At 41.1% G+C, this 25,701-nt stretch overlaps 1 protein-coding gene across 1 annotated transcript; it reads right to left on the minus strand.

Moving 5' to 3' along the window:
* Positions 1-18,339, minus strand: LOC115796463 (phospholipid phosphatase-related protein type 5-like). Its single transcript, XM_030752884.1, has 6 exons — positions 17,782-18,339; positions 6,398-6,530; positions 5,815-6,065; positions 5,549-5,725; positions 3,773-3,898; positions 1-3,598 (listed from the first exon to the last, which is right to left on the minus strand). Exons 1-6 carry the CDS (start codon positions 17,983-17,985, stop codon positions 3,569-3,571), a joined length of 921 nt encoding a protein of 306 aa, XP_030608744.1. The 5' UTR covers positions 17,986-18,339; the 3' UTR covers positions 1-3,568.
* Between the last annotated feature and the right edge of the window lie 7,362 nt (positions 18,340-25,701).

A 25,701-nucleotide genomic window follows, 5' to 3' on the forward strand; every position in this document is an offset into this window, starting at 1 on the left:
AGATGTCTGATTGAAATGTACAAAAGCATACAAAAATTACAGAATTACTTATTATTTATCATATGTGTATTTTTGACACAATATTGATATTTTCATTTTTTTACCCTTTGAAGTCTAAGTCATCATTGGTGACTACTCTAACCCTGGACTATATGTAATTTTAGTTTTTATTAAATAGTCACACTGACTGACACATCATAAACTTTTTCATTTTTGTCCCCCAAAAAGTCAGTTTTGCCTTTATCTAAAATATAGAGTTAGGTTAGGGATAGTTTTACACCTATGATGATTTAGGGGGTTAAATATCCTAAAAGACTTTGAGTCAAGTGTGTGCACACCTACTCACTCAAGGGTTGTCTTCATTTTTTATTTCATATATTTTGAAGCAAAGGGTGAAAACATCAGAAGTAACAAATCAGAGTGCATTCTCCGCCAAGGCCAAAGTATTGTTACAATTTTAAATCAAATTCAACCTTTCTGTTCAGTTTAATTAAATTCACCTTCATAGTTTTAACATCTACCATCTGAAGACAAAGCAATCATCAAACCAGCACCTATCACACACCTTCACCACGATTCTTGCCTTGGAGAAGGAATTACATCATATAATCACATTACAGTTTGCCTCACCTATTAGAGTTATTAGTTAACAGGTTAAGTCTTACCAAATATTAGCTGGCAGAATTCCTTTCCCAGTCATTTTTAAAGCCAAGCCAAGCAAGGCCAACTTTATTTATATAGCACATTTAAAAACAGCGAGTGCTGACCAAAGTGCTTAACATTAAAAAGACATTTTAAGACATGAACATTAGCTAGTGAACTCAAAACTTAAAGCATTTCAAGTGAGCTGAAGCTGGCTCTCATGAGAACCATCCCTGTAAAGGAAGATTACGTACCAGCCCAGGAAGCAATAACTTACAGCAGCTCCAGTCAGAGCCTCATCAATGCTTCACACACATCTTTAACCTCTCTCTGTCCTTGTGCGCTGTACCTGCATTTCTCAAATCCACCATGTGCCTGTGCCCAAAAAATCTACAGTAAGTTGTCTCAATGACTGTCGGACAGTTGCTCTTACCCTGAGAGTTTCCAGATGCTTCAACTGGTACTCAATCACATCAAAGAATCCATCCCTGCTGATCCAGATCAACACCAGTTTGTCTCCCAACCACACAGATGATCTGAAGATGGCATCTGTGTGGTTCTCATGTAGGCAAACCCTACACTTACGTCAGGATGCTCCTCCTGGACTACAGCTTGGGATTTAACACCATTGTTCCAAATAAGCTGGTGGGCAAACTTCATGCACCAGGAATGACCGACACCCCCCCCCCCCCCATTTGTCATTGGATACTAAATTTTCTCACCACCTACCCTTTGTCTTCAGGCTGGGCAGTCACACATAACCCATCCTCACTCTGAGCACTGTTTTCCCCCAAAGGCTGTGTGCTATGCCCCTTCCTGTATGATCTGTACACACATAACTGTCAACCTATCTACAGTACAAATACCATTGTTAAGCTTGCAGATGATGCATGCAGGGAGAAGGTTCACAATTTGTCATCTTGGAGTTCAAACGATAAGCTGGTCTTAAACATTACAAAGACAAAAGAGATTGTCATAAACTTCAGGACTACAAAGAAAACTACACACACCACTGCACAATAATAGAGATACTGTGGAGAGACTCTCCAGTCTCAGGTTCCTGGGGGGGTCACCATCACAGAGTGCCTTTCCTGGGTAAGGCACAATAGTGTCTTTATTTGAGCAAGTGACTATTTTTGGTAATTTCCCACATTTTATTCATGACGCTCATCCTGCACCTCAGTAAGATTAAGAAGCATGTAGTCATGAAGAAAGAAGCCTTATGTTGTATAGATTTATGTGTATGTTGAACTGGTCTAAAAAGTGACGCTGTAATGAATCTGTTATAATGTTCTAAAACACATGTTCCTTTCACCATACAGTGTTTTCCTTGTATTTTTTATACATACACATCTTTTTATTACTCAGGGGCGAGGAATCAAATATGGTAACTTCATTGACTTCACTGATTTTCTACATGCAAATTAATGTCACAAAAGTAATGAAGTCTTCCGCCCTCCACTAACACTCGAAGGTTAAAATTTTGAGTTTCAAAGTATTTCAGTGAGTGGCCCATAGAAGGCTGAGGAGGCTAAAGAGAGCCAAACTCCCCTAAAACTGCTTCTACAGATGCACAACAGAGAGCATCCTCACAGCCTGTTTGACTGCCTGGTAACGTAGCTGCACCAAAGCTGACACAAATGCCCTCCAGTGTGTTACGAAAACAGCACAAAGCATTCTTGGCACAGAGGTACCACCTCCGGTCCACAAAAACTCTACACAGCCTGGACACCATTTGTTCTGAACTATCCAAGTACGCACAAACAGACTGAAACGGGTTCCTCTAGAAAGCTGTAACACTACTGAACTCCATCTGTCAATAATGTCTGTATAGTGCTGTGGTCTCCTTGTCCACCTGTGTTGACCTACCATTTTTTATCTGTTTCTCCACCTTTTGCTCTCACTCTCTCCTCTTTCAGTGTGCATATGAGTGTGTTTGTGGTAACACTGCTTGTATATTCCAGAGGCGAGGCCTTCCTGCCTTCCTTGTTGATGCACCTCCTCAGCAGTTGGTAATCACCCACATATGTGCGATCTGATGATAATTCAACTGCTACTTAAAGCTGAAGAAATCCCACAGTCGTTGCATGTGCTGTGGTAGTGTGGTTTGGCTTCTGATGCTCTGTGTTTGTGACTGCATCTGTTTTTGCCTTAGACCTACCTGACTTTCTTCTGTGCAGATGCTTCCTGGCTCCATGCTTTCAGAGAGCCATTGGTGGAAAGAAAACTGTGGAGGTTTTCTAGCCAAAAGCACACCTCAAAGCAAAGGAAGTAAAATGATGGAGCACACAATAGCCCACCTATGCTCAAGTGAGAAGTCTGAGACAAGCTTGAATGAAGACTACAGGGAACTCCTTCAAGAAGATTAAATGGTGATGGTGATCTCTTCAGTATCAAAGTCTTCCATTTTGTCCTACACTGTAGAAATTAGTAAATAAACATAAAGTCCCTGTCTAATATGAATTATTGTTTTACTCAGGTTTCCCCACTTTAAAAGTTCCTAAAACCTGTGGATTACTCCTGTGATCCATGATGCAACACAGTTTTAACGTGTTTCAAACTCGACACGAACACAGGATGAAATGTTGCCTCTAAATAATGCTGCTACACGTGTACACTCTGAATTTACATAGAATCAACAAGTCAAATACTAACCTTATACAAACAAATCATATATTAATTACAATTACTGCTACAATACCCACACCAGTGTCATTTTTAAAACAGATACAACATTTACAATAAACTTTTTTACCTGTCACATTTCTCCCTGGGACAGTTGCAATGATTCTTAAATGACAGGAAATGGGGATGAAAACAAGGGAGACTGATCTCAAAAACAAAGGTCCGCAAATGACAGAGAATTGTAGATGTCAATTTCCCCCTTGGCCATGATGTGGTTGGGTGAGGGGGAGGTCTGTCATAGTCATGTGACTTCTGTGAAGGATCCTGGACTCTACAGGAGTAACAAGGAAAAGCAACAATTCAGTCTGGGCTACTACAGCCAGAAGAGGATTGATGTTTCAAAGTGAGGAGTACCAAAGGTGGCAGGTGTAGTGTCACTGTTGCTATCTATCCATCTTTTCACCCACTGGCCTTAACAGTCTTGCAGGTGTACAGAGATGTTTACCTTGTCACCGGTGTCCACACTGTGATTGATTTCAGGGCAGGCCTCATCAGTGTTAGCTGTGCCTGAGTCTGAGGGGCTCTGTGGAATCACAGGTCTCTTTCTGAAATACTGAACCACAAACACGACCTAGAAAGACACAGAGAAGAAAAGCTGCATACATTTAATTGCTCAAATCATTCCTTCCACACAGATCAACTCTTTGGATGACTGCAGGCAAATACAGCTTTAACATGTTTGTTTAGATCGTTTCTGTGACCCTGCTCTTTGTCCCCACCAAGGCTGCTGTGCACGACTTGTTATAGAAAAAAATGAATTCACGTTCATCCATGCAAAAATGGCTTGTGTGTGTAAGTGTGTCCTGCAGCAGTTTAGTCCATTAGAGCAGTTTTCTACTAAGGAAAGAAACTAAACATGTTCAGCCAAGTCACATGATGCTGTGCAGGAGCAGGGTGGTGGGCTAACTCTCTGGAAAGACATTTATTTTGAAAAGCTGCTTTAAAATGTGCTTTAACTAATACAGTTTTTTTTTAATGACTTTTAATAAATGACAATAATTACAGTCAAACTTGAATAAATTAGCCACTGTGCTCCCAGTGCTGGGGAGTGTTGCATCAGAAACGGCATACGGCATGAAATCTTTGCTTAATCAAAAATTTTGAAAATGTTTTTTGTAATGTCAGAAATAACTGTTAGCATAAGCTTGTCTGTATGGGTCAGAATGCTGCTCTTCTGATTATTGTTATTTGTGCTGGTTTTTCATGTTATACCACCTACATTAATGATCAATACATATTAAGGAATATTGAACCCGGTCTAACAGTAACACAGCTAAAGTGCAGACTCTCTCCTTTAATCCAGTTTGCTGAAAAAAGATTCCATTAACTGTTCGGGAATTTTAGCCATTTTTATACAGTCCTCTAATTTCAGGGATTCAAATGTAATCGAGAAATTCACTTAAAAGCTGTTTCGTGGGCAAGTGTGAACCACGTCTCCGTGGATTCAGCAGGAAAAAGTCAGGAGTTGATTCCGAGTGTGACATCTGCATTCGGAAGCTGTTTAAGCCACAACAGGCAGCTAAAGGAACCCTTAATGCAAGTGAAACAAGCCGTGCTTTGCATAAATCAGTTCAAACACTTGTCTCTTAGTCTCAGGGCAACTAACGTGCTGACCATGGGTATCTTTTTTGAGAAGTCTACAAACTGCTTCATCAAACAGTCTTTTTTGCTTAGGAAGATTTCTAGAACATTGCTGGTGAAAAAAGAAAGGACATAACGCTTTCCCACAATTCTTAGCAGCAGCAACACTAACGATCTAACAGATTAATACTATTCTGCAGGGAAGAATGATGCTAATGCAGTCATATTAAGTGGGATTCTTGATGCTAATCATGAGTGGAGATGGGATGAGCCAACAATTACTCACACTTTGACGTCCATTTAGTTCACCTTTTGTTATTAGCATCTATATTTCTTTTTTCCAAATGTTTTGAATGAAGTAGCATTTTTTTTTCATGGTAAACTATTTAAGATGTGTTTTAAATATTCTATCTTCAGAGCTTCGTATGTTCACTGCAGCAGACCCAAGTCAACAACATCCACCAGGTTTCATAAAGACAGAGTGCAAAGTTTTCAGTTTATTCATATAAATAAGTGAACATTTAAATTTTAATTGTCTAATTTGTTTTTATTAGCATATCTTTTCCATAAATGACAATGATGCGCTGATTGAGTCTACAGTGATATGAATCAGCTCATTAGGCGAATAACAGAAACTGACCAGAAAGACAGCGATAGCAGCCCCAGTGGCCTGTCCTGCGATAACGTCGCTCCAGTGGTTACGGTATTCAGCCACTCTGTTGATACCTGTCAGCAGAGCCAGACTGACCAATGAGAGACTGACAAGGGGCCCAGCCAGACGCCCTGCTCTGGATCCAACACAGCACATGATGTACATCTGAAAAAGAAGATTATTTCTCTTTGACCAAATATCGCTTTGTTTACTCTGCTGAAGACAGACTGATTATTTTAAACAGTCCTACTCACTGCCAAGTAAACAGCTAAGTACAGACTGAGTGCAGCCTCTTTGCAGGGAAATGTCTTCCTAGCTCTGAAGATGTCATGAGGGTCACCGGTACAGCTATCTGACTGGCTGACAAAGAGCGCCGTATCCTGGCAGCCGAGAGCAGTGTAATTGGGCTGACACACAGACAGGAAGTAGGGAGCCAGGCTTCCTGTGACCATCTGACCAGTACTAACAAAAATGTCTGTTGTGAACAAACCGAAGACAAAGACACCTGTGGGAAGACATACACACATTAGATTGTTTTACATTTGTATGCAGGTGTAAGCACATAACACATAACTGCACATAACACTGCTTATTGTGTACAGCAGGCCAGAGGTGACATTATTACAAAAGACACTTTTAGAAAATAACACTGACTGGTGTGACAACCGGGAGATGGCGGAAATGTTCTGGACTGTGTTGCTGTACTGCTTATTAGACAATTAATAGATACAAGACAAGCAGTTATTAAATTATAATGATTAAATGCTACCTTTAATCAAACCAAAAAGAAAACAACACCTAAATGTCTGAGCAATTTTTGTTACTGTCTTACGTTACCTAGGAAACGGACAGTCCTGCGCACCATAGGGTTAACATAGCAACAGTCTCCCATGACAACAACCTTTTCCTGCTCATAAAGGTTGTTCGAGTTGTAGTGAAAGAGGAAGATAACTACTTCCACCCCGGAAATCTGAAAGAAAGAGCGACAAAGAAGATAAAGAAAATAAGAGTAGAACCTGAAAAAAAAAGACTATTTTAACAAGGTGACGATACACCAGGTTCACTTCCTGATGGCCATTATCTAAAATCCAGATTTAAAGTACTTCCATGTTAGCTTCTCTGATTCTACATCCATCTTTCATATTGTCCATGGCAGAAGTCTCTGGGGCTGAAAAATTAAGTCATCACAGAACTGCTATAAGACTGAAGTCAGGTTAACGTGACCCCCAGAGAAACTGCATCTCATCTCATTTTAAGATGCAGTTTCTCTGGGTATGCACATCTCTGAAAATCTCTCCTGGACCTCCAACACCACAGCTGTGGTCAAGAAGCAGAGACTCTATTTCCTGAGAATTCTGAGGAAAAACAACCTTCAGGAGAAGCTGCTGGTGTCCTACTACCGCTGTGCAATTGAGAGTGTGCTGACCTACTGCATCTCAACATGGTACAGCAGCTGCTCAGTGGCAGAAAGGAGAGCACTACAGAGGGTGATCAACACGGCCCAGTCTGGGGGACCTGTTCAGTTCCCGCTGCCTCAGCAGGGCAGCCAACATACTGAAAGACTCTTTCCACCCTGGACATCATCTTTTCCAACAGCTGCCCTCTGGAAAACGCTTCAGGTCGGTCACATCCAGGACAAACAGACTGAAAAACAGCTTTTACCCCAGTGCTGTACAGGAACTGAACACTGCAAACACACACACATGAATTTTTTTTATTTTATTTTTTATTTATTTTTTTAATCTTCTTATTTTATTTATTTATTATTATTATTATTATACAATAATCTGCAGTTTATCGAATGTTTTTATAGTTTATCGAATGTTTTTATAGTTTATTGAATGTTTCTTTATACTGGGTTTAGGCACCTATGGATTGCTACTCAATTTCGTTGTACTCGTACAATGACAATAAAGCTATCTATCTATCTATCTATCTATCTATCTATCTATCTATCTATCTATCTATCTATCTATCTATCTATCTATCTATCTATCTATCTATCTATCTATCTATCTATCTATCTATCATAGAATCCCATGTTAAAATGTTTTTTGACATGGGGTGTTTTTAAGCTTTTGGTCTCCATGGGTAGTTTCCCCTTTCATGGAAACTGTGCAGAGGTGTGTATATATATATATATATATATATATATATATATATATATATATATATAGTCATGGCTGAAAATGTTGGCACCCCAAAAAATTTCCAGAAAATTAAGTATTTCTCCCAGAAAATTATAGCAATCACACATGTTTTGTTATGTACATGTTCATTTCCTTTGTGTGCATTGGAACAACACAAAAAGAAAAAGAAGAGGAAAAAAAAAAAAAAAGCCAAAATTTATATAATTTCATGCTAAACTCCAAAAATGGGCCAGACAGAATTGTTGGCATCTTTTCAAAATTGTGGGTAAAAACCCGTTTAAACTCACCTGTAGCAAATAAAAGGTGTGGACAATATAAAAATCACACCTGAAACCAGATAAAAAGGAGAGAAGTTGACTCGGTCTTTGCATTGTGTGTGTGTGTGTGTGCCACACTGAACATGGAGAACAGAAAGAGGAGGCGAGAACTGAGGACTTGAGAACCAAAATTGTGGAAAAATATCAACAATCTCGAGGTTACAAGTCCATCTCCAGAGATCTTGATGTTCCTTTGTCCACAGTGCTCAACATAATCAAAAAGTTTACAGCCCACGGCACTGTAGCTAATCTCCCTGGAAGAGAAAAATTGATGAAAGGTTGCAACGCAGGATAGTCCAGATGGTGGACAACAGATCTGAATACCCTATTTATCATTAATAAATGGAGGATTCATTCATAATAAATGTTTCAGAGAGCAGGGCTTTCTTTTTTCTGCTGCTGTCAAAATGGGACAAATTTAACCCAAACAGTATGCAAGAGTTAACCTTGTCTTACCATAGTCAGAGCATGCTGCTACTGTCAATGTGTTATTATGTTTTGTTAATAATATTGTGATATGTTGATGGAATAGATATTTTAGAATACTTTATATGAACATCCATATGTCTGGGGGAGGGCGGGGCTTCTTTTTTTTTTTTTTTTTTTTTTTTAGCCTGTCATGTCTGGTAGATCTTGCAAGCAGAACTGTGATCTGAATGCGTTGTTGTGCCAAACATATTTGCTATTTCAAGATGAGCTCTATAGGTTCTCAATAGGCTCTTCTTGTTGATGTTTTAACCCTTTATTTATTTATCTGAGTTATTTTTCCACATACTATGTAACAGCCAGAGCTGACAGGCTGAAGAAGAGGAAAATAAAGAGAAGAAAAGGGAGAGAGAAAGGGAGCAAAAAAAAAAAAAAAAAAAAAAAAGGGGAAAGAGCACAAGTCTATTAATCAGATACTTCATCACTTTAACATATAAAAAATACTATCAATACTTGCAAAAATAAATTTGTGTGTGAAAAACAAAACTAACAAAGCATGTTACGCACACCAACAATTTTGTTGAGTTGTGATTGAGTGGGCGTTTGTTTCTGTGTCATGTTTGTGTCTGTGTCATGGAACGTACTTACCAATGAGGGCAAAACGCTGCAGCTCCACCCATCAGAAGCCAGAGGCAGGTACGGAAAGCCCCCGGAACCCCAGGCCACCAGCAGCCCACCAAGAGCCAGGAAGACCCCCGGCCACTCAGTCCAAAGACAACCGCACACCTACCCCAGCAGACGGGAGAGGGTGGTCTCAGACGGAGCCCCCCCAGTCGAGGAGCGAGGGCTCCAGGGAACCCAAGGCGATGAGAAGCCAGCCCCCCCCCAGCGGCCAGCCCCCTGCACTGGCCGGCGGCAGGGCTCCCGGGCCCACGGCACCCAAGGACCGCCCGACCCTCCACAGAGCCCCCCCCCACGCCGAAGAAGCCAACGCAGCCCCGCACCGCACCCCCAAGGGGGGCAGGCCAGTACCCACGCCAGAACACCCAGCCCCACCCAGGAACCCCGAGGCACCCCCATCCCAGGGGGGTAGGGGGGAGGAGGCAACCAGCAAGGAGTGGCCAGGAGGCAAGGCACAAGGCCCAGACCCAGGTCCAGCCATACATACAAACACACCCAGACACCCGTGTACACATTTATACACAGATACTCATACATGCCCATACATACTTACCCACACACAGATATGCCATACATACACATTCACTCACCCACCCATACTCACGGAGACGGTGACAAATACACAAAGACACACATTCATCCATAGCTACCCACCCTCTGAAGGCGGGGCAAGTGGAAACCACCCCAGGGCCAACAGCGACCCCAGGACGCCACCAGCCCGGTCCCCAAGGAACCACCCGACCCCTACCCTGGGCGAGACGCAAGAAATCGGGGTGTAAGATGACCCATCCACCCCTCCTCCTCCCCAACTTGTAGGTCTATGTGTTAATGTTTGTGAGTGAATGAGGTGTATAGGGTGCAGTTAAAATTGAGGGGACAGTTATGCCACAAGCGCCAACTGTTGGTCGTCAGCGCTTGCCCACACTGCCCCCCCAAAACCCTCCATGTCTAAAGTGCAAATAAAATTTGGAGACAGACAGTGACGAGGATCCGAGTGGGGCCGCCTCAGCGGCCCATCTCATCAACCTCTGAGTAACATGCCTGCCCCAAAGGTCCTATGTGTATCAGGGTGTAAGTGTGTATGTGTTGTGAGTTATAATGACTAAAGTGCAATTAAAACGGAGAGGCAAGTGGTGGTGCAGCTCTCCACGTGGCCTCTCCATCCTATATCTGTGAGTGATGTGTATTCTGTGTGTGTGTGTGTGTGTGTTTGTGTATGGGGAGGGGGAGGGGGGGGGGGGGGCATATGACCAGGAAAAATCCTGGAAGAAGAGAGCCAGCTGTCCGCTGGCTCAATAGGCACCCCGACCTCCCACACCCCAGCACAGGGCAGGGGGAGGTGAGCCCGGGGCCGCGGTGACAGCATCCCGGAGCACTGCAGCACCCGAGGTTGGCGCCCTCGCCCCCACTGCAGAGGGCGGCCCGCTCCTCCTAGATGCCCATTCACTCAACAATAGACACAAACAGGCGACAGGACATACTGGCCTGGGCATGGAAATGCAGTGCCCAGTCCCCCCCAACCACCCCACCGCGGCCCCATCCCCCACCCCACCCCCCTGCAATGCAGGCACCCCAGGGCCCCAAAAGCGTAGACCGGACATCCCGACGTCAGGCCAACCCACCCCACCCGGCGGCGCGGCCGGGACAGCAGAGGCCCCCCCCGCGCCAGGGGGGGCCCACCGGGAGCCGGCGTGGCCCCAGTGCCGGGGCCCCAGACCCCAGCCCCCAAGCCATACAGGGAAGACCAGCCAACCGACCGAGGACCGGCACCACCCCCCCAAGCACCCCGCCCACACCCCAGGACCGAAGGCAGCACCATCCAAGCCCCCACCACCATCAACCAGGACAGGCACACAGACATCACCAGAAGGTCGCCCCAGGACCCCAGCCTCAGGAGGCTACCAGCTACCCAGGCCCCCGGAGTCCCCCCCCACCCCCCCACAAAGCACATCAGGAGCAGAGCCCGCAGCCCACCACCCCCACTAAGTAATGGAGCTGAGCAGTGGGAACCAAAGAGAGTCAAATTCCTCCAATTTGTTTTTAGAAGAAGCAGACATTCTCTCTAAACTAACATGATCTACTAATAAATTTCTGTACTGAGTAATACATAGTTTATTTTTTGTCTTCCAGTTCATGAGGATCATCTTCTTAGCGATGCACAAGGCAGTAAGAACTATGTGTGATATATTTAACTCCATAATTAATTCACTGACATCACCTAAGATGCATAGTCTGGGGGAAGTTGGGATATGACAGCTAAACCATGTGGATAGATCTTCACAAATCCTCTGCCAAAATCTCTGAACTGGTACACAAGACCACAGAGCGTGTAGATGATTATCCTCTGAATTGCTTGTACAGTGGGTGCATATGTTTGAGTGTGTAAGGCCCATTTGGAACATCCTTTGTCCAGTGTAGTATGTTCTATGGAGAATCTTATATTGTACAAGTTGTATTTGGGGTCTTTTAGTCATTTTGAAGATATTTAAACATATTTCTGTCCATAAATTTTGATCCAGGTTGACAGAAAGATCACGCTCCCATTTTGTAATTGGGAGGGAAACTGAATCATCAGTTTTTATTAATAATTTATATAATTTTGATAACAATTTTGGGGTACAGAGGTTAAGAAATTCTGTTACCCAAGTAGGCATTTCTAGATTCAATTGATTAAGGTTAAATCTTCCCTGTAGGACGGACTTAACTTGTTGATATTCCAGAAATCTACCGTTGCCAATTCTATATTTTGATATAAGTTCTTGGAATGTGATAAAATTTCCATCTTGGATAATATGTTCTAAGTTATTTATACCCTTATCACGCCATAACGGAAAATTCAGCATTTTCTTTTTCTGACAAATATCTGGATTGTTCCAAATGGGTGTTAGTTTACAGGGGATGAGTGAAGACTTAGTTATCTTTAAAAATTCCCACCAGGCTGTCAGAGAGGCATTTATACTAAGGACTTTATAGCAGTTATGATGTTTAATACTGGAACTAATGAAAGGTAAATCTGAGATTTTTATTTTTCCACAAAACGCCTGTTCTAGATCCAGCCATGGGTTGTCTAATGAATTGGATTTGATCCACTTTGAAATATACTGCAATCTACTGCTTAAGAAATAGTAATAAAAGTTTGGTAATTCTAGACCTCCACTGTGTTTTGGCTTTTGTAAAGTTTTTAAGCTTATTCTTGACGGTTTGTTTTTCCATAAAAATTTTGAGATGTTTGAATCTAGTGACTTGAACCAAGGAATAGAAGGTTTATTAGGGATCAATGAAAATAGATAATTAATTTTTGGTAAAACCATCATTTTAATGGCAGCAACTCTCCCCATGAGTGATATAGGTAAACTGTTCCAACGTGTGAGATCATCCTCTATTGTTTTTAATAAGGGGATATGATTTAATCGTACCAAGTCTGAGAGCCTGGCGGAAAAATTTATGCCTAAATATCTAATATTTCCTGACTTTAGTGGGGTCCTAGAGGTTCTCTGGAAATTACAATTCAGAGGCAAAACTGTTGATTTACTCCAATTGATAGAGTAATCAGATATAGATGAGAACTTATCTATCAGTGTGATAGTCTTCAAAAGAGAGCCTTGTGAATTCCCAAGGAAAAGTAATACATCATCAGCATAAAGGCTAAGTTTATGGTCCATATTTTCAGTTTGAATCCCTTTAATATTTGCATTTTGACGGATTGCTGCTGCTAGCGGCTCAATGAAAATTACAAAAAGAGAGGGAGAGAGTGGGCAGCCCTGCCTAGTGCCCCTCTGCAGACTGAAACTTTGTGAAATGAGATTATTTGTCCTAACACGTGCATTCGGAGAGCTGTGTAGTGTTCTGATCCAGTTTACAAAGGATGAACCGAATCCAAATTTTTGCAGAACTGCTAGTAAGAATTTCCAATTTACCCGATCAAATGCCTTCTCTGCATCTAAAGACACGATTGTCGTCTCTAATTTGTTAATAGAACAATAGTCTATTATATTTATCAGTCGACGTGTATTATTGGCTGAGTGCCGACCCTTGATAAAGCCTGTTTGATCTGGATGTATAATAAATGGAGTAATACTTTCTAATCTTTTGGCAAGGGCTTTGCAAATTATTTTAAGATATACATTAATGAGAGAGATTGGCCTGTAGCTGGATGGGAGTGTGGGGTCTTTGCCTGGTTTAAGAAGCAGGCTAATGTTAGCAGAGTTTAAGGTTGGAGATAAGATGTGGTCATTCTGAATCTGAGTTACCATTCTGAAAAAAATGGGAGCTAGCTCAGACCAAAATTCTTTATAAAACTCGGCTGGAAAACCATCTGGGCCTGGGGCTTTATTATTTGGGAGATGCTGTAGGGCTTCACTAAGTTCAGACAATGAAAGAGGTAAATCCAGAGCTGCAGCCTGGCTGTCATTTAGTTTTGGTAGATTTATATTATTAAGAAATTCTTCAATTTCAGTATCAGATGGGTTAATCTGTGGTGAATATAAGGCTTCATAGAAGTCTCTGAAAGAGTTATTTATTTGTTGTGGGTCATGAGTAATAATACCAGCCGAGTCTTTAATAGAAAAAATAGCAGTTTTTTCTTTATTCAGTTTTAATTGCTTGGCCAGGAATTTTCCAGATTTATTTCCATGCTCAAAGTTTTCCAAACGCAGCCTCTGCAACATAAATTGTGTCCTTTTATCAATTATTTCATTTAGCTCCAGTTTCAGTTTCCTCAGGCTGATAATTGTATGTTCTTGTGGTGAAGCGGCATAGGCAGTTTCTAAAGATTTAATTTTTTGTTCTAATTCTAACACAAGTGCTTTTTCTTTATTTTTCCTATGCGAGCAGTAAGATATTATTTTGCCCCGCATTACTGCCTTTCCTGCTTCCCAAAGAACACATGGTGATATTCCTGGAATATCATTATATTCTAAGTATGCTGACCATTCCTTTTTGAAATAATTAATAAAATCTTCTTCTTTAAGTAATGATGTATTAAATCTCCAGTTCCTGATTGGTGGTGTGACTCTTTTCTGTGTCAGAGACATAGACACCGGTGCATGATCGCTAATAGTGATAGGGTGAATCTGAGTGTCTGTGATATCCATCATTATGGAGCTGCTAACTAAAAAGTAATCTAAGCGGGAATGAGATTTGTGTACTGGTGAGAAATAACTATAATCTCTCAAAGTAGGGTGATGTGAACGCCAAGCATCGCAAAGTCCAAAATCCTTCATGTACTGTTTAAGAATGTCTGCAGACTGCCAGTTCCTCTGACTCACTGCTGTACTGAGCCTGTCAATATCTGCATTAAGTACCAGGTTGAAGTCTCCTCCTATTACAAGTGTGGTGTCAGAGTGATCTGAGAGTGAAGTGAACAAAGCATGAAAGAAGGAGGGGTCATCAACATTTGGTCCATATATACTAGCAATACATAAATCTGTATTCTGTATAGATAAATTAAGTATTATAAATCTACCTTCAGGGTCTATTGTAGTGTTGCTAATGTTAAAGTTTATCTTCTTGTTAATCAATATAGCTACACCTCTTTGTTTGGAGTTATAGCAGGCTGAGTACGTGTGAGGGAACTGTGGAGAGGAAAGAGTGAGCACAGATGTTTTGGACACATGTGTCTCCTGTAGAAAAACAACATCTGCTTTTAAGTCTTTTAACCGATTAAAAATTTTTAGTCTCTTTTCCCTCGAACCAGCCCCGTGCACATTCCATGAGACAAATCTGAGTGTGCTCATATTTAAACTAACTGATGGACTGTTGTGTGCTCACTAAGGATGTGTGTGTGTGTGTACATATGTTCTGTATGTTGGCGTGTGCCCTTTATATTGATGTGTGCGTGTGTATGTGCGCTGTATGTTGGTGTGTGTGCATCTGCGCTGTATGTTAGTGTAGTAAACTGTAGCATTGTAAGTGACATAGACATATTGCTGAGTGCAGAAAGAAAAAAGACGTGTAAAAAGTGACCTAAGTGACATAAGAATGAAATTAGATGAGGGGAAAACAAAACAGAACAAACAAACTTGGAGAAATGACTGCAGGTGAAACACTGGCTGAAACCCTCTAGGAACAGATCTTCTCCAAAGATCTCCACAGTGGCTCAGAACTGAGTCCTGTTGGGAAGCCCGATTCCAGCCTCACAGCCCCAGCTTGCCTCAAACATCATCAACCACATCATTTGGAGGTCTGTAGTGACGGCTCTGCAGAAAGTTGATGACCTCAGTGCACTATGTGCCTCAGGATCCACTGACTGTGATTCACTCTGTGATTTTTACGTGGCCGACCACTTTGTGTCTGAGTTGCTGTCATTCCCAATCGCTTTGTTGTAATCCCACTAACAGCTGACTGTGGAATATTTATTACTGAGGAAATTTCAGGACTGGACTTGTTGCACAGGTGGCATCCTATCACAAACATCCCTTTGTAATATTTTTGAATCACAGTACATTTGTGTTTGTACATTTAATGTACAGATACTGGAAGACTGTGGAAGACTGAAAAAAAGTCATGTTTTTGAAACTATGCAATCAAGAGATTATTAACAGCTGACGTCTGTTTTATACATTTTCCATATCATTTCTTGTGATTCTGTAGTCGAAGTGACAAAAGCTTATACGGTATAATCATACGACCCGTCATCCTGACTGTAGGGAATAAACCCAGCAAAGAGAGACTGGAGATTCTTTCCGGCTTTCTTAAGATTGACGATAACTAAATAAACAAACACACTAATAACATGATTTATGAAAGGTAACACTCAGATGTCGTGCCACTAATTTTACAAATAATGTACGGATTGCACAATTTAAAAATGCATCAAATTGCCTGCCATAAACCACTTTGTGTATTTGTTTTTAAATGTAAAATGCTCAATCTGAAAAAAGTGTGCAGATTTTTGGATAAAATAAATTAATACTCCACATCTCTGGTAAATCGCTACAGTAATTTTAAGAGCAAAACACTTTGCAGACAGGGAAACGAGCCGAGCTCTCCCAACTTCTAAACTATGGGCCAAACATCGCTCTCTGCTTTCCTTTCCTCTGCTGCCTGAGCAGTAGCTGGCTGGGAAGGCTTTATAATGGGAAGTGGCTGTGGCTCAGGAGATGGAGCAGGTCACCTACTAACTGGAAGGTTGGTGGTTGCTCTGGTCTGCATGCCAAAGTTCCCTTGGGCAAGATACTGAATCCTAAATTGCTCCTGGTGCATTCATCGGAGTGTGAATGTGTGTGTGAATGGGTGAATGATGGCGTGTTGTATAAAGTGCTCTGAATGCTCAAGCAGAGAAGAAAAGTGCTGCAGTCTATTTACGAAAGCTTTTATCACTTGAAAATCAGCTGAATAAAAAGGCATCTGAGAACTTATGACTGCATCATGCAGTGATGTAAATCTTTGGTGCTGAGGATGTAGATGTATTTATTTTGGGAGGTTTTCTTCTGCTCACATCGGTACCTCCACCATAAGTGTGTCAGCGGCAACGGGACTTGACTCAAATGTTGAAATATTGCCTTTGCAACGGTGTGAAGTGAAATTTGAGAACTAAGAGCTGATTTTTGCTGAAACTTTGTCAACCATAAAAACTCTAAATCCACATTACATATGGTGATACAATGATTATTAACCCTGTGTTGTGAGATACACGGACGAACGTGGTTTCAGGTTAGGCTGCAACCAGCTTCAGTTTAAGCTGTTCCTTTGAAATTGTTTTCAGATGATTATGACTTTCAGTATTTACCTCCAATTATTCTTTCATTTTAAAGCACCAGCACTGCGAGAATCATCCTTGGATACACTTGTTTTCTGAGAACAGGATGTACTAGACTCGTGTGTGTGTGTGTGTGTGTGTGTGTGTGTGTGTGTGTGTGTGTGTGTGTGTGTGTGTGTGTGTGTGTGTGTGTGTGTGTGTGCAGAAACAGAACTGCTGCACCTCCAGCTCTCTGCCTGACCTACTGATAAAAATGTCTTACCAAACGTTCAAGTCTATCGATATCTGGATTATTTCTGGATTTCCTTGATTTTTCCTCCTCATCCTCTTTATTTTGGCAGATCTGATGGTCTGAATGAGCTCCTCTCATTTTTAAACCACCCAAAGCTATTTACTGTAGTAAAACACTAAGAAATTATTTGTTATTCCAGCTGTTTCATCACATACATATGAATTTTTCAATTTATAAATACTTCTATTTATAAAGCCAAAATCTCTGTATTGGATGAAGGGTTCATTCCAATTGTTGGCCTTGAATGCATTTTCTTTAATAACCCTCACATTCACAACATTAACTGTGTGCTCTTTGTTTCTATTACACCCTCATCCACACATTATTATAAGTTGGCTTGTTGAGATATGCTCCTTATGGCACCAATTTGTTCAATTAAATATGTATCACAATATCTGTACTTGGTACAGGAGGTGTACATGGCTTATCAGAGCACAGAGTAAATGCACATCATTGGTTCAGTTTGTATTTAATGAGGAAGGTCAGGCCTGAGTCTGAATCTGAAAATCTGAAACATATTATTATGACCAAGCATTGATACTTCTGTTATTGCTTAAGGGTTAGCTACTTCTTAAAAATACTTAATGTTTTTTTTTTAACATGCATGGGTTCCTATGGCACTAAAAAAAAAAAAAAACGGCTCTCTGCTGACTTACCAGTACAACAGGGAGTCCGCTCACCACCGAGTACAGTATTACAGGCGGTACGCGGCTGTTCTGTTCAGGTCCAGGATTGGGTTTGGTCAAAGTGGGATCTCTGCAGATGAAGCCCTGCTTTGCTGGACTGAAAGTGTCAGTGAACTCACAGTAGTAAACCAGCATCACTGTAGCTGCAAGTATCACCACCTGGAAGTACAGCATGGTCAAGTCAGCGTCTAACAAGCCTGGATACTGTTACCACAGTAAAAAGGAGTCCAGCTGAACAAGAAATCCAGCTTTATGAGGTCTTGGTTACTGCTGATGTAATGAAGAATAAACAAGCTTTCAGATTACAGTCATCATTTTTTTTTTTCCAAATCCAGTTTTGCAGATTCCTGGTTTGTGTCACTATGATCAGTAATCCAGCCTTAATAATTTCTGGAAAATTAAGTCACGGTCACGGTTTATAATCCAGTTTTGAAACAATTAATATGCAGCAATACAGAGTCCAGGTCCAAAAATCAAAACACACATGACGATGATGAGCCTACTGATGACCATGCAAGGATGGTGAGCCTCTCGGATGGAGGGACGTCGTTTCCTCCTTGCCTTTTCAGTGATTCTGGGAGAGGGAAACCTTGTCCTTCCGCTCCTGTGACTTTAATGAATCATCTGAGTGGACCAGGGAATTATTTCTATTTCAGTGCACAATCTCTGAAGAGTCACTTGCAGTCTACTGAACACAAACTCACATCACTAAAAAGCAATTCTGGTGAATGAGAATAAGAGAGAGCAAAGTTTTTGAAAAGACTTCATGGGTAAGGTCAGTAGATTGTATATGAAAGATGGATGTAGCCACCATGTCAACTGACATTTTGAAGCCTAAAGTTTCTAAATATTACCAAAAAAGTTTGTTTTTCTTAAGCTGGCTGTTCAGAGAGTCATAGCAGGATCTGCTTTTTGTAGCTCTTTCTGCGATTTCTGTAAGACCTGTAGGCCTGTAGTACCATCATGTGGAATATCTCAACTCACTATACATCAATAGAATCTTCAGAACCCTAATTATAATAATATGTATGAAGGAAATCCATAGTAACTACATAAGGTAGGTAAAAAGTGCACTAACCCACGAAGAAGGATACAGCACTCCAGGAATGCATGATATGTAAGTGTAAATTCTCTGGTTTTATATGCAAAGAAATCTATCATATGTGGTTGCAATTCAACTAGTATATAAAAGCAGTTGGGAGCGCCAGTGCTCCGGGCAGTCACAATGTAGATCTGTACAGCTATTGGGAGGAATGCATAATAAATGTAAGCTGTATTTACACAGTCTACATCACTACAACAAGCTACATGACTGCTAAAACATATGCCTGACATGTCTACTTGGATCCAAAAAGCATTTTCCTCCAGTGGTCTTGATACAAACTGCATAATTATGCATATTCAAGCACACAGTTTCAACTTTTCCTTCATTTTGCCTTCCAACCCCACTGCTGGCCAGATGTCACTTTTTTATTGGCCATGTGGAGACTGCAAAGTCTAAAAAATCTTAAATTTTGACGGCAGTGTCCACAAGCGCTCCTGAGCGGTGATAGGGCTCTCACCAGCATAGCAACTGAGCAGTGTTGTAAGGCAAGCAATTGAAAATAATGGGTTTCAGAGCGTAGCATGTAAATGGTAAATGGACTAGTGCTTTTCTACTCTATCTGAGCACCAAAAGCACTTATACAACACAAGACATGGCACATGGATCCAGTCACAAGTGGCCGGCCCAGATACATATGGATGTTGGTTATGAATTAAAGCCAGCCACAGGTATAAATGGGGCCACTGATAAGCTCCCCATAATACCATTAGCATTCATGGTAAATGGACTGGTTCTTATACAACGCTTTTCTACTCTAATTGAGCACTCAAAGCACGTATACAACATGTTTGCATTCACACAAGCACTTCCATATGTAACTAAGCGAAGTGCTTATTATCTAACATTCACACTCGCATTGGAGAGTAACTTGGGGTTCAGTATCTTGCCCAAGGATACGTTGGCATGCAGCCCAGAGCAGGCAGGAATTGAACCACCAACCTTCCGATTAGTAGGTGACCTGCTCTACCAACCGAGCCACAGCCATTCATGTCACGGGCAGTTACATCAGCTTCAAACATAACTCCAGCTATGAAGGCAGCTATGAAAAAGATAAAGAGTGGAAAGGCAGTTGGTCCAGATGACATACCTGTGGAGGTATGGAGATGTCTATGAGAGAGGGAGGTAGACTTTTGACCAGACTGTTTAACACAATTTAGGAGAGTGAGAGGATGCCTGAGAAATGGAGAAGGAGTAGACTGCTCCTAATTTTCAAGAAGAAGGGTGATCTGCAGAACTGTAATGATTACAGGGGGATAAAGTTGATGAGCTATGCCATGAACAGAGGTGGGAAGTAACGAAGTACAAATACTTCGTTACTGTACTTAAGTAGATTTTTTAGGTATCTGTACTTTACTTGAGTATTTATTTTTCTGAGTACTTTTTACTTTTACTCCCTACATTTTTACACAAGTATCGGTACTTTCTACTTCTTACATTTTCAAAACAGACTCGTTACTTTTTAACACGTCAGGGAGAAGTTTGCGTTTTCGGTCAGTGCGCCGTCAGTCATCAAGCGATCTGAGCCTAAACGGAGGAATATTAACATATAAGAGACAATCGTACTGGCGTATCCTCCATCACCGGGGCTTATCGGGTACAAAGGGATTAAATACACAAACCCATATAATTAATGTCTCATTTTTAGCGCTATAATCAGGGGTCACAGCGGGCCGGACCGAGTCCGTAAGTTGTGCTCGCGGGACATAAACAGCTTAGCTAGCGCTACTGAAGAGGAGCGAGCATGAAGGGAGTAACGTGTGGCAGGTAAATGCAACGTTTTTAAATGCTCAACAAATATCAGCAAACACACAAAGTGTGTGCAGTTTGTCACACAGTGTGTCTGCTAGCTAAAAGAAGAGCTGCTGCATTTCAGGGAGAGCAAAGAGAGAGATGTTCACTCAGAGATGGAGAAAGAGGACAGGAGAGGAAGAAGAGAGGTTAGAATTAAAGGTAAGGACTGGAAAATAAACTGAAGTATGCTGACTTTGTGTTATTCAAAGATTGTATGAAAATACTGCAGTTTAGTACATAATAAACAGGTTAGCTTGTTGTACTGTATTTACAGTAAAGCTCTGTGTTGGTGCACTTTGTGTTGATGGTCAGAGTTACAGGTTACATCAGTGCAGCAGAGATGAGTTTGAATCAAAGCTGCTGATGCTGAGATTCATTCACTGAATCCAACATTTCTACAGCCTGTATGCTGTCAGTGTAGGGGATGGAGATCAGCTCAGAGAGCTGTGAAATACTGGGTTACATCTTTGTGAGTTCAGTTCATCCACGCAGAGCAGTAAACCTCAGAGCAGCAGCAGCAGGTCAGCTGATCACAGCCTGCACACCAACATCATTTACTGGAGCTACAATAGAAAGCTGTGGTTCTTGTCCCCATGCAGAACCACTACAGCTGATCTTAGTGTTCCTCCACCTTCTGAATCCCACTGTAACCCCTGAGTATCCTCATGTTTGTGTTTAGGTGGAGGCACAGTCACCCTCTACTATGGAGGACACAGAGAACAGAGCTGTGTTTAAATTCCCTTTCACAGTTTGTGATTCAAGCTGAGAGCATTCATTAGAATTAAAATTTAGATTGGAATAACGTTTGTGTTCTCATGTATTATTTTATATTATTACAATAATATATAATAAGTTCAGTTCAGTTAGCTTTACACAAAAATAGCAGGTAGAAACGTCCTCCAAAGAGCTACTTTTACTTTCTTACTTTGAGTAAATTTCAGAGCCTGTACTTTTTTACTTTTACTTAAGTAAAGAACTTGAACCAGTACTTCGACTTTTACCAAAGTATTTTTTAACACAAGTACTTGTACTTCTACTTAAGTACAGAATGTCAGTACTTTTGCCACCTCTGGCCATGAAGCTATTCGATTTATTTATATAGCACCAAATGGCATGAGCTATAACCTAAAGGCACTTTATTTTGTAAGGTAAAGACCCCACAATAACAGAGAAGAAACCCCAACAATCAGACGACCACCTATGAGCAAGCATTTGGCGACGGTGGGAAGGAAGAACTCCCTAGCTATGGGAAAGAGTTGTCAAAGCTAGGTTAAGAAGAAAGTTGATAGTCAGTGAGAAGCAATATGGCTTCAATGTTTGCTTTGAGCATGTTAATGGAGAAGTATAGAGAAGGTCAAAAGAAGATGCACTGTGTCTTTGTGGATCTTTAAAAAGCCTATGGTAAGGTGCTAAGAGAGGACCTGTGGCACTGCATGAGGTCGGAGTAATGGCAATTTTATTTATATAGCACACTTCTTAATATGTAAACTCACTGTGCTTAAAACAGAAGATAAAAATGCTGGCGCCCGCAAGTGCTACCCCTCAGCCTCCTGGCAGTGGAATCTTTAGGTGGATCTTAATTGGGTGCACATGAGCCTTAGTGACTTTATTCACCATGTCAATTCAAAAGCAAATGGCTAATTAAGAACCAGGAATGCTAAAATCATAAATATAAACCGCTGAGAATACTGTCACTTTCTGTGATTGACGTCATTATGGTAAGAACTATAGTTGGACATTCCTTTATTCTACTCAACTTGATAACATGTTTGCTTTTATATGTTATGTGTCATGGCAGTAACACTAAAAGCTGAGTTAGACTGAACTAATCACATGGCCTGGTTGTTTGTAAGTGAAACACCCTTTTGATTCTATTTTTGCTCAGTGATCATACAATAAAAAGACAAATTACTAGTATACTAACTGTGTGATGTTTTACCTCAAGCATGCAGCACGGTCTTCATCACAAAATAATGAAGAAATGTTTTCAGGTTGAAAAACAGTGAAGGTTCTTGACATATGGGGCTACAGTACGTATATGATCAGTCTGTACAATAACTGACATCACAGTGCTTTGTGGATTTTAAATGGCCACGCACTGACTTTTTTTGTGTTACTGTTTCTTTCACCAGGTGTTCAAGATTTTAACTATACTGTTGATTGTAACTGACATGTTTATTATTGCATGCAGGAACATACATTTAAATTATATTCACTCATACATCCAAATCATTGAATTCAGGTGTTCCAGTCACTTCCATGGCCGCAGGTGTATAAACCAAGCACCAAGGCATGCAGACTGCTTCTACAAACATTAATGAAAGAATGGGTCGCTCTCAGGAGCTCAGTGAATTCCAGGGTGGTACCGTGATAGGATGATACCTGTGAGTGTTAATAGTTGATGCAACAGAAGCAAGGGCATAGATCAGTGTTTGTCTTGACTCACAGTGTATGTTTTCAAAGTAATTTAAAAAAAAAAGACAATGCTGAACAAAAACAGGCACTACCTGACCTTAATATTTAACCTGTGTCACCAGAAGCAAACATAATTTATTAAGTCTTAATGTATGAATGCTCTCTTAATCACAAAGTATTCTTACCTGCTGTGTTATTCCAGTATACATGACCAAACAGTGATTAAACTTCATTGGCTGTTATTTGTCAAAGCTCTATTTAAACACATCAAAGCTTCTCACAGACTTTGAATCAGTAAGCTGCACATCCGCTGTAACTGCTATTGGTTCTCTGCGGAAGCGAATCAGAACTCCAAGAAAAGTGTTGTTCAGATCAGGTCCACTCAGAAATACATTATTGAGGGACACTCCTTCATGTTTGGTACTTGAATTGAACACCAGCCTTTATCTGGTCAGGCTTTTGTGGGTGGTAAACCTCAAATATGGTAAATGGACTAGTTCTTATACAGCGCTTTTCTACTCTATCTGAGCACATACAACACATTTACATTCACCCATTCACACCCATTCATACATGTGTATCTAAGCTAAGTGCTTTCACACACATTCATACTCCAACGTTTGCGTCGGAGAACAACTTGGGGTTCATTATCTTGCCCAAGGATACTTCGGCATGCAGCCTGGAGCACAAACTAGGAAAAGTATTTAAACTAAGATACAGACAGACGGGAGAGCACACAGTGCGTGGAGAGCCATAGACGACAATGTGACAAAGGACAAGGGAAAAACACAGTTAATATGTACACACCAGGGTAATGAGATGAGAGGAAACAGCTGGGAAGGAAACACAGGAAGCAAAACTAAACCCAAAGCACAAGACATACCAAAATAAAACAGGAAGTAACAAACACAGAGTCCGACACGAAGACATGTTTACTTCAGGACAAAGACTGAGGACAGAGGTGCTGGCACTGCAGACTGTAGAGATGCCTAAGACTGATGAGACAGAGGTCCAGATACTGAGGCGGTGCTGCAAATGCCAACTCTGAAGACTCTGTGGACTGAGGAGGAGCTGCAGACTGTGGGTTCAGAGTGCAGACCCATAGCCGCTTCTCCCAAAGACTGAGACCACTCTGCAGGTTCACATATCACTTTGTTATAAAGATGATGTCTCTGGAGCTTGAAAAAAAGGTGGCTGACTCCTTTAGGGTGTGACTTGGCTTGAAGTATACTGGAACGTCATGCTTTCTCTGAGTTTCTCTGGCAAACATGCCACATAAGGGATGACAATGTTGTTCCGCTTGTCATTCTCATTCTCCCTAGTTGGTGTCTGACCTTTCCTGTGCATCTTGGCAGACTTGATGAAAGCCCAGCTGGGGTAACCACATGTTTTCAGGGCTTTCTTTACACGTATGTCTTCCTTTTGTTTCCCTTCTGCCTTAGAGGGAACATTTTCTGCCCGGTGTTGCAGGGTCCTGATCACCCCGAGCTTGTGTTGCAGTGGGTGGAGGGAGTCAAAGGGTAGGTACTGGTCTGTGTGTGTGTGGGCTTCCAGTAAACCTCAATGCTGAGGCTCCCATCTTCCTCAATAAGCACCGCACAGTCCATTGATCTGTAGATTATTTTTCACTATGTTCACAAAACTATGTTTTTTTTTTCCTGCGTTTGTCTTTCAGAGAAAACCGAGAGGAGACAAGATGACATAAAGACCAAAGACGGCATGGACTGTGAACCCTGCCATCTAAAAAGATAAATATTCAATCCATTGTTAATCACTGTATCAAAGCTGATGTACAGTTGAGTTTACCTAATAAAGTTATTAAGCTATTTCCCCTTTACTGTCATTTGTCCTATGGAGAGATAAATGGAGGGTAGAAGGAAGGAGACGTCGTGCAGAGTGAAAGATAAATTTCCTTCATTTGAAACTCTTATAAGAAATAAAACATAAGCTGATCAATGATTCAGATGTTGTGTTGCTGAGGATTTCACTCTTGCTCTACTGTCTCTGTCATTTTTGTCCATTTCAGCGCGTCCTCCTGACCTCCTGCAGCAGCTTCATCACAGACAGGTTTCTGTCCTGAGGATCGTCACATTCAGCAGCATTTGTCATGTTGGGAAGTCAAATTACTTTAAATATAGTACTTTTAGACCTCTTTGGGAAAATGGACACGTATGTTTAACATCTCAAAAATTAGCCTCACTGTTGTTGTAATGTGATGTTTCCTTTTTTATTATTAAGAGACACCATGAAATTATTTTAAACTTAAAATTTATGTGCTTTGGCGGCACCTGCGGTGTCTGACTGTGTCTGAACAGAAAATGTTTGCGTACTGAATGAATTCATTGTTTATTTTCATTCTTACTTTACATGTTAGTTTTGTTTGGACAAAATCTTAATACAGAAATTGTTTTCACTTAATGTAAATGTACAGTTTGTGTAACAGCGGCTTTCTTTATTACATTTGTCGTCACTAAAAAATTTCTGGTGTGCATTTGCATTGCAGTGAGGAGAAGAGCTGAAGTGAGTGGGATCACTCTGGATCAGTCATCATCCTCAGTCAAAGGTTCACAGTTATGGAA

The sequence above is a fragment of the Archocentrus centrarchus genome, chromosome 17 (genome assembly GCF_007364275.1).
Source record: "Archocentrus centrarchus isolate MPI-CPG fArcCen1 chromosome 17, fArcCen1, whole genome shotgun sequence".
Lineage (NCBI taxonomy): Eukaryota > Metazoa > Chordata > Actinopteri > Cichliformes > Cichlidae > Archocentrus > Archocentrus centrarchus.

What these genes read in the sequence shown, in the direction of transcription:
- LOC115796463 (XM_030752884.1), bottom strand. Translation starts at nt 17,985, where the DNA reads ATGCTGTACTTCCAGGTGGTGATACTTGCAGCTACAGTGATGCTGGTT. An exon ending in GCGGACTCCCTGTTGTACTG is followed by an intron (nt 6,531 to 17,781) that starts GTAAGTCAGCAG and finishes TCTTTCTTTCAG; the next exon opens with ATTTCCGGGGTGGAAGTAGT. An exon ending in ACTTAGCTGTTTACTTGGCA is followed by an intron (nt 5,726 to 5,814) that starts GTGAGTAGGACT and finishes CTTCTTTTTCAG; the next exon opens with ATGTACATCATGTGCTGTGT.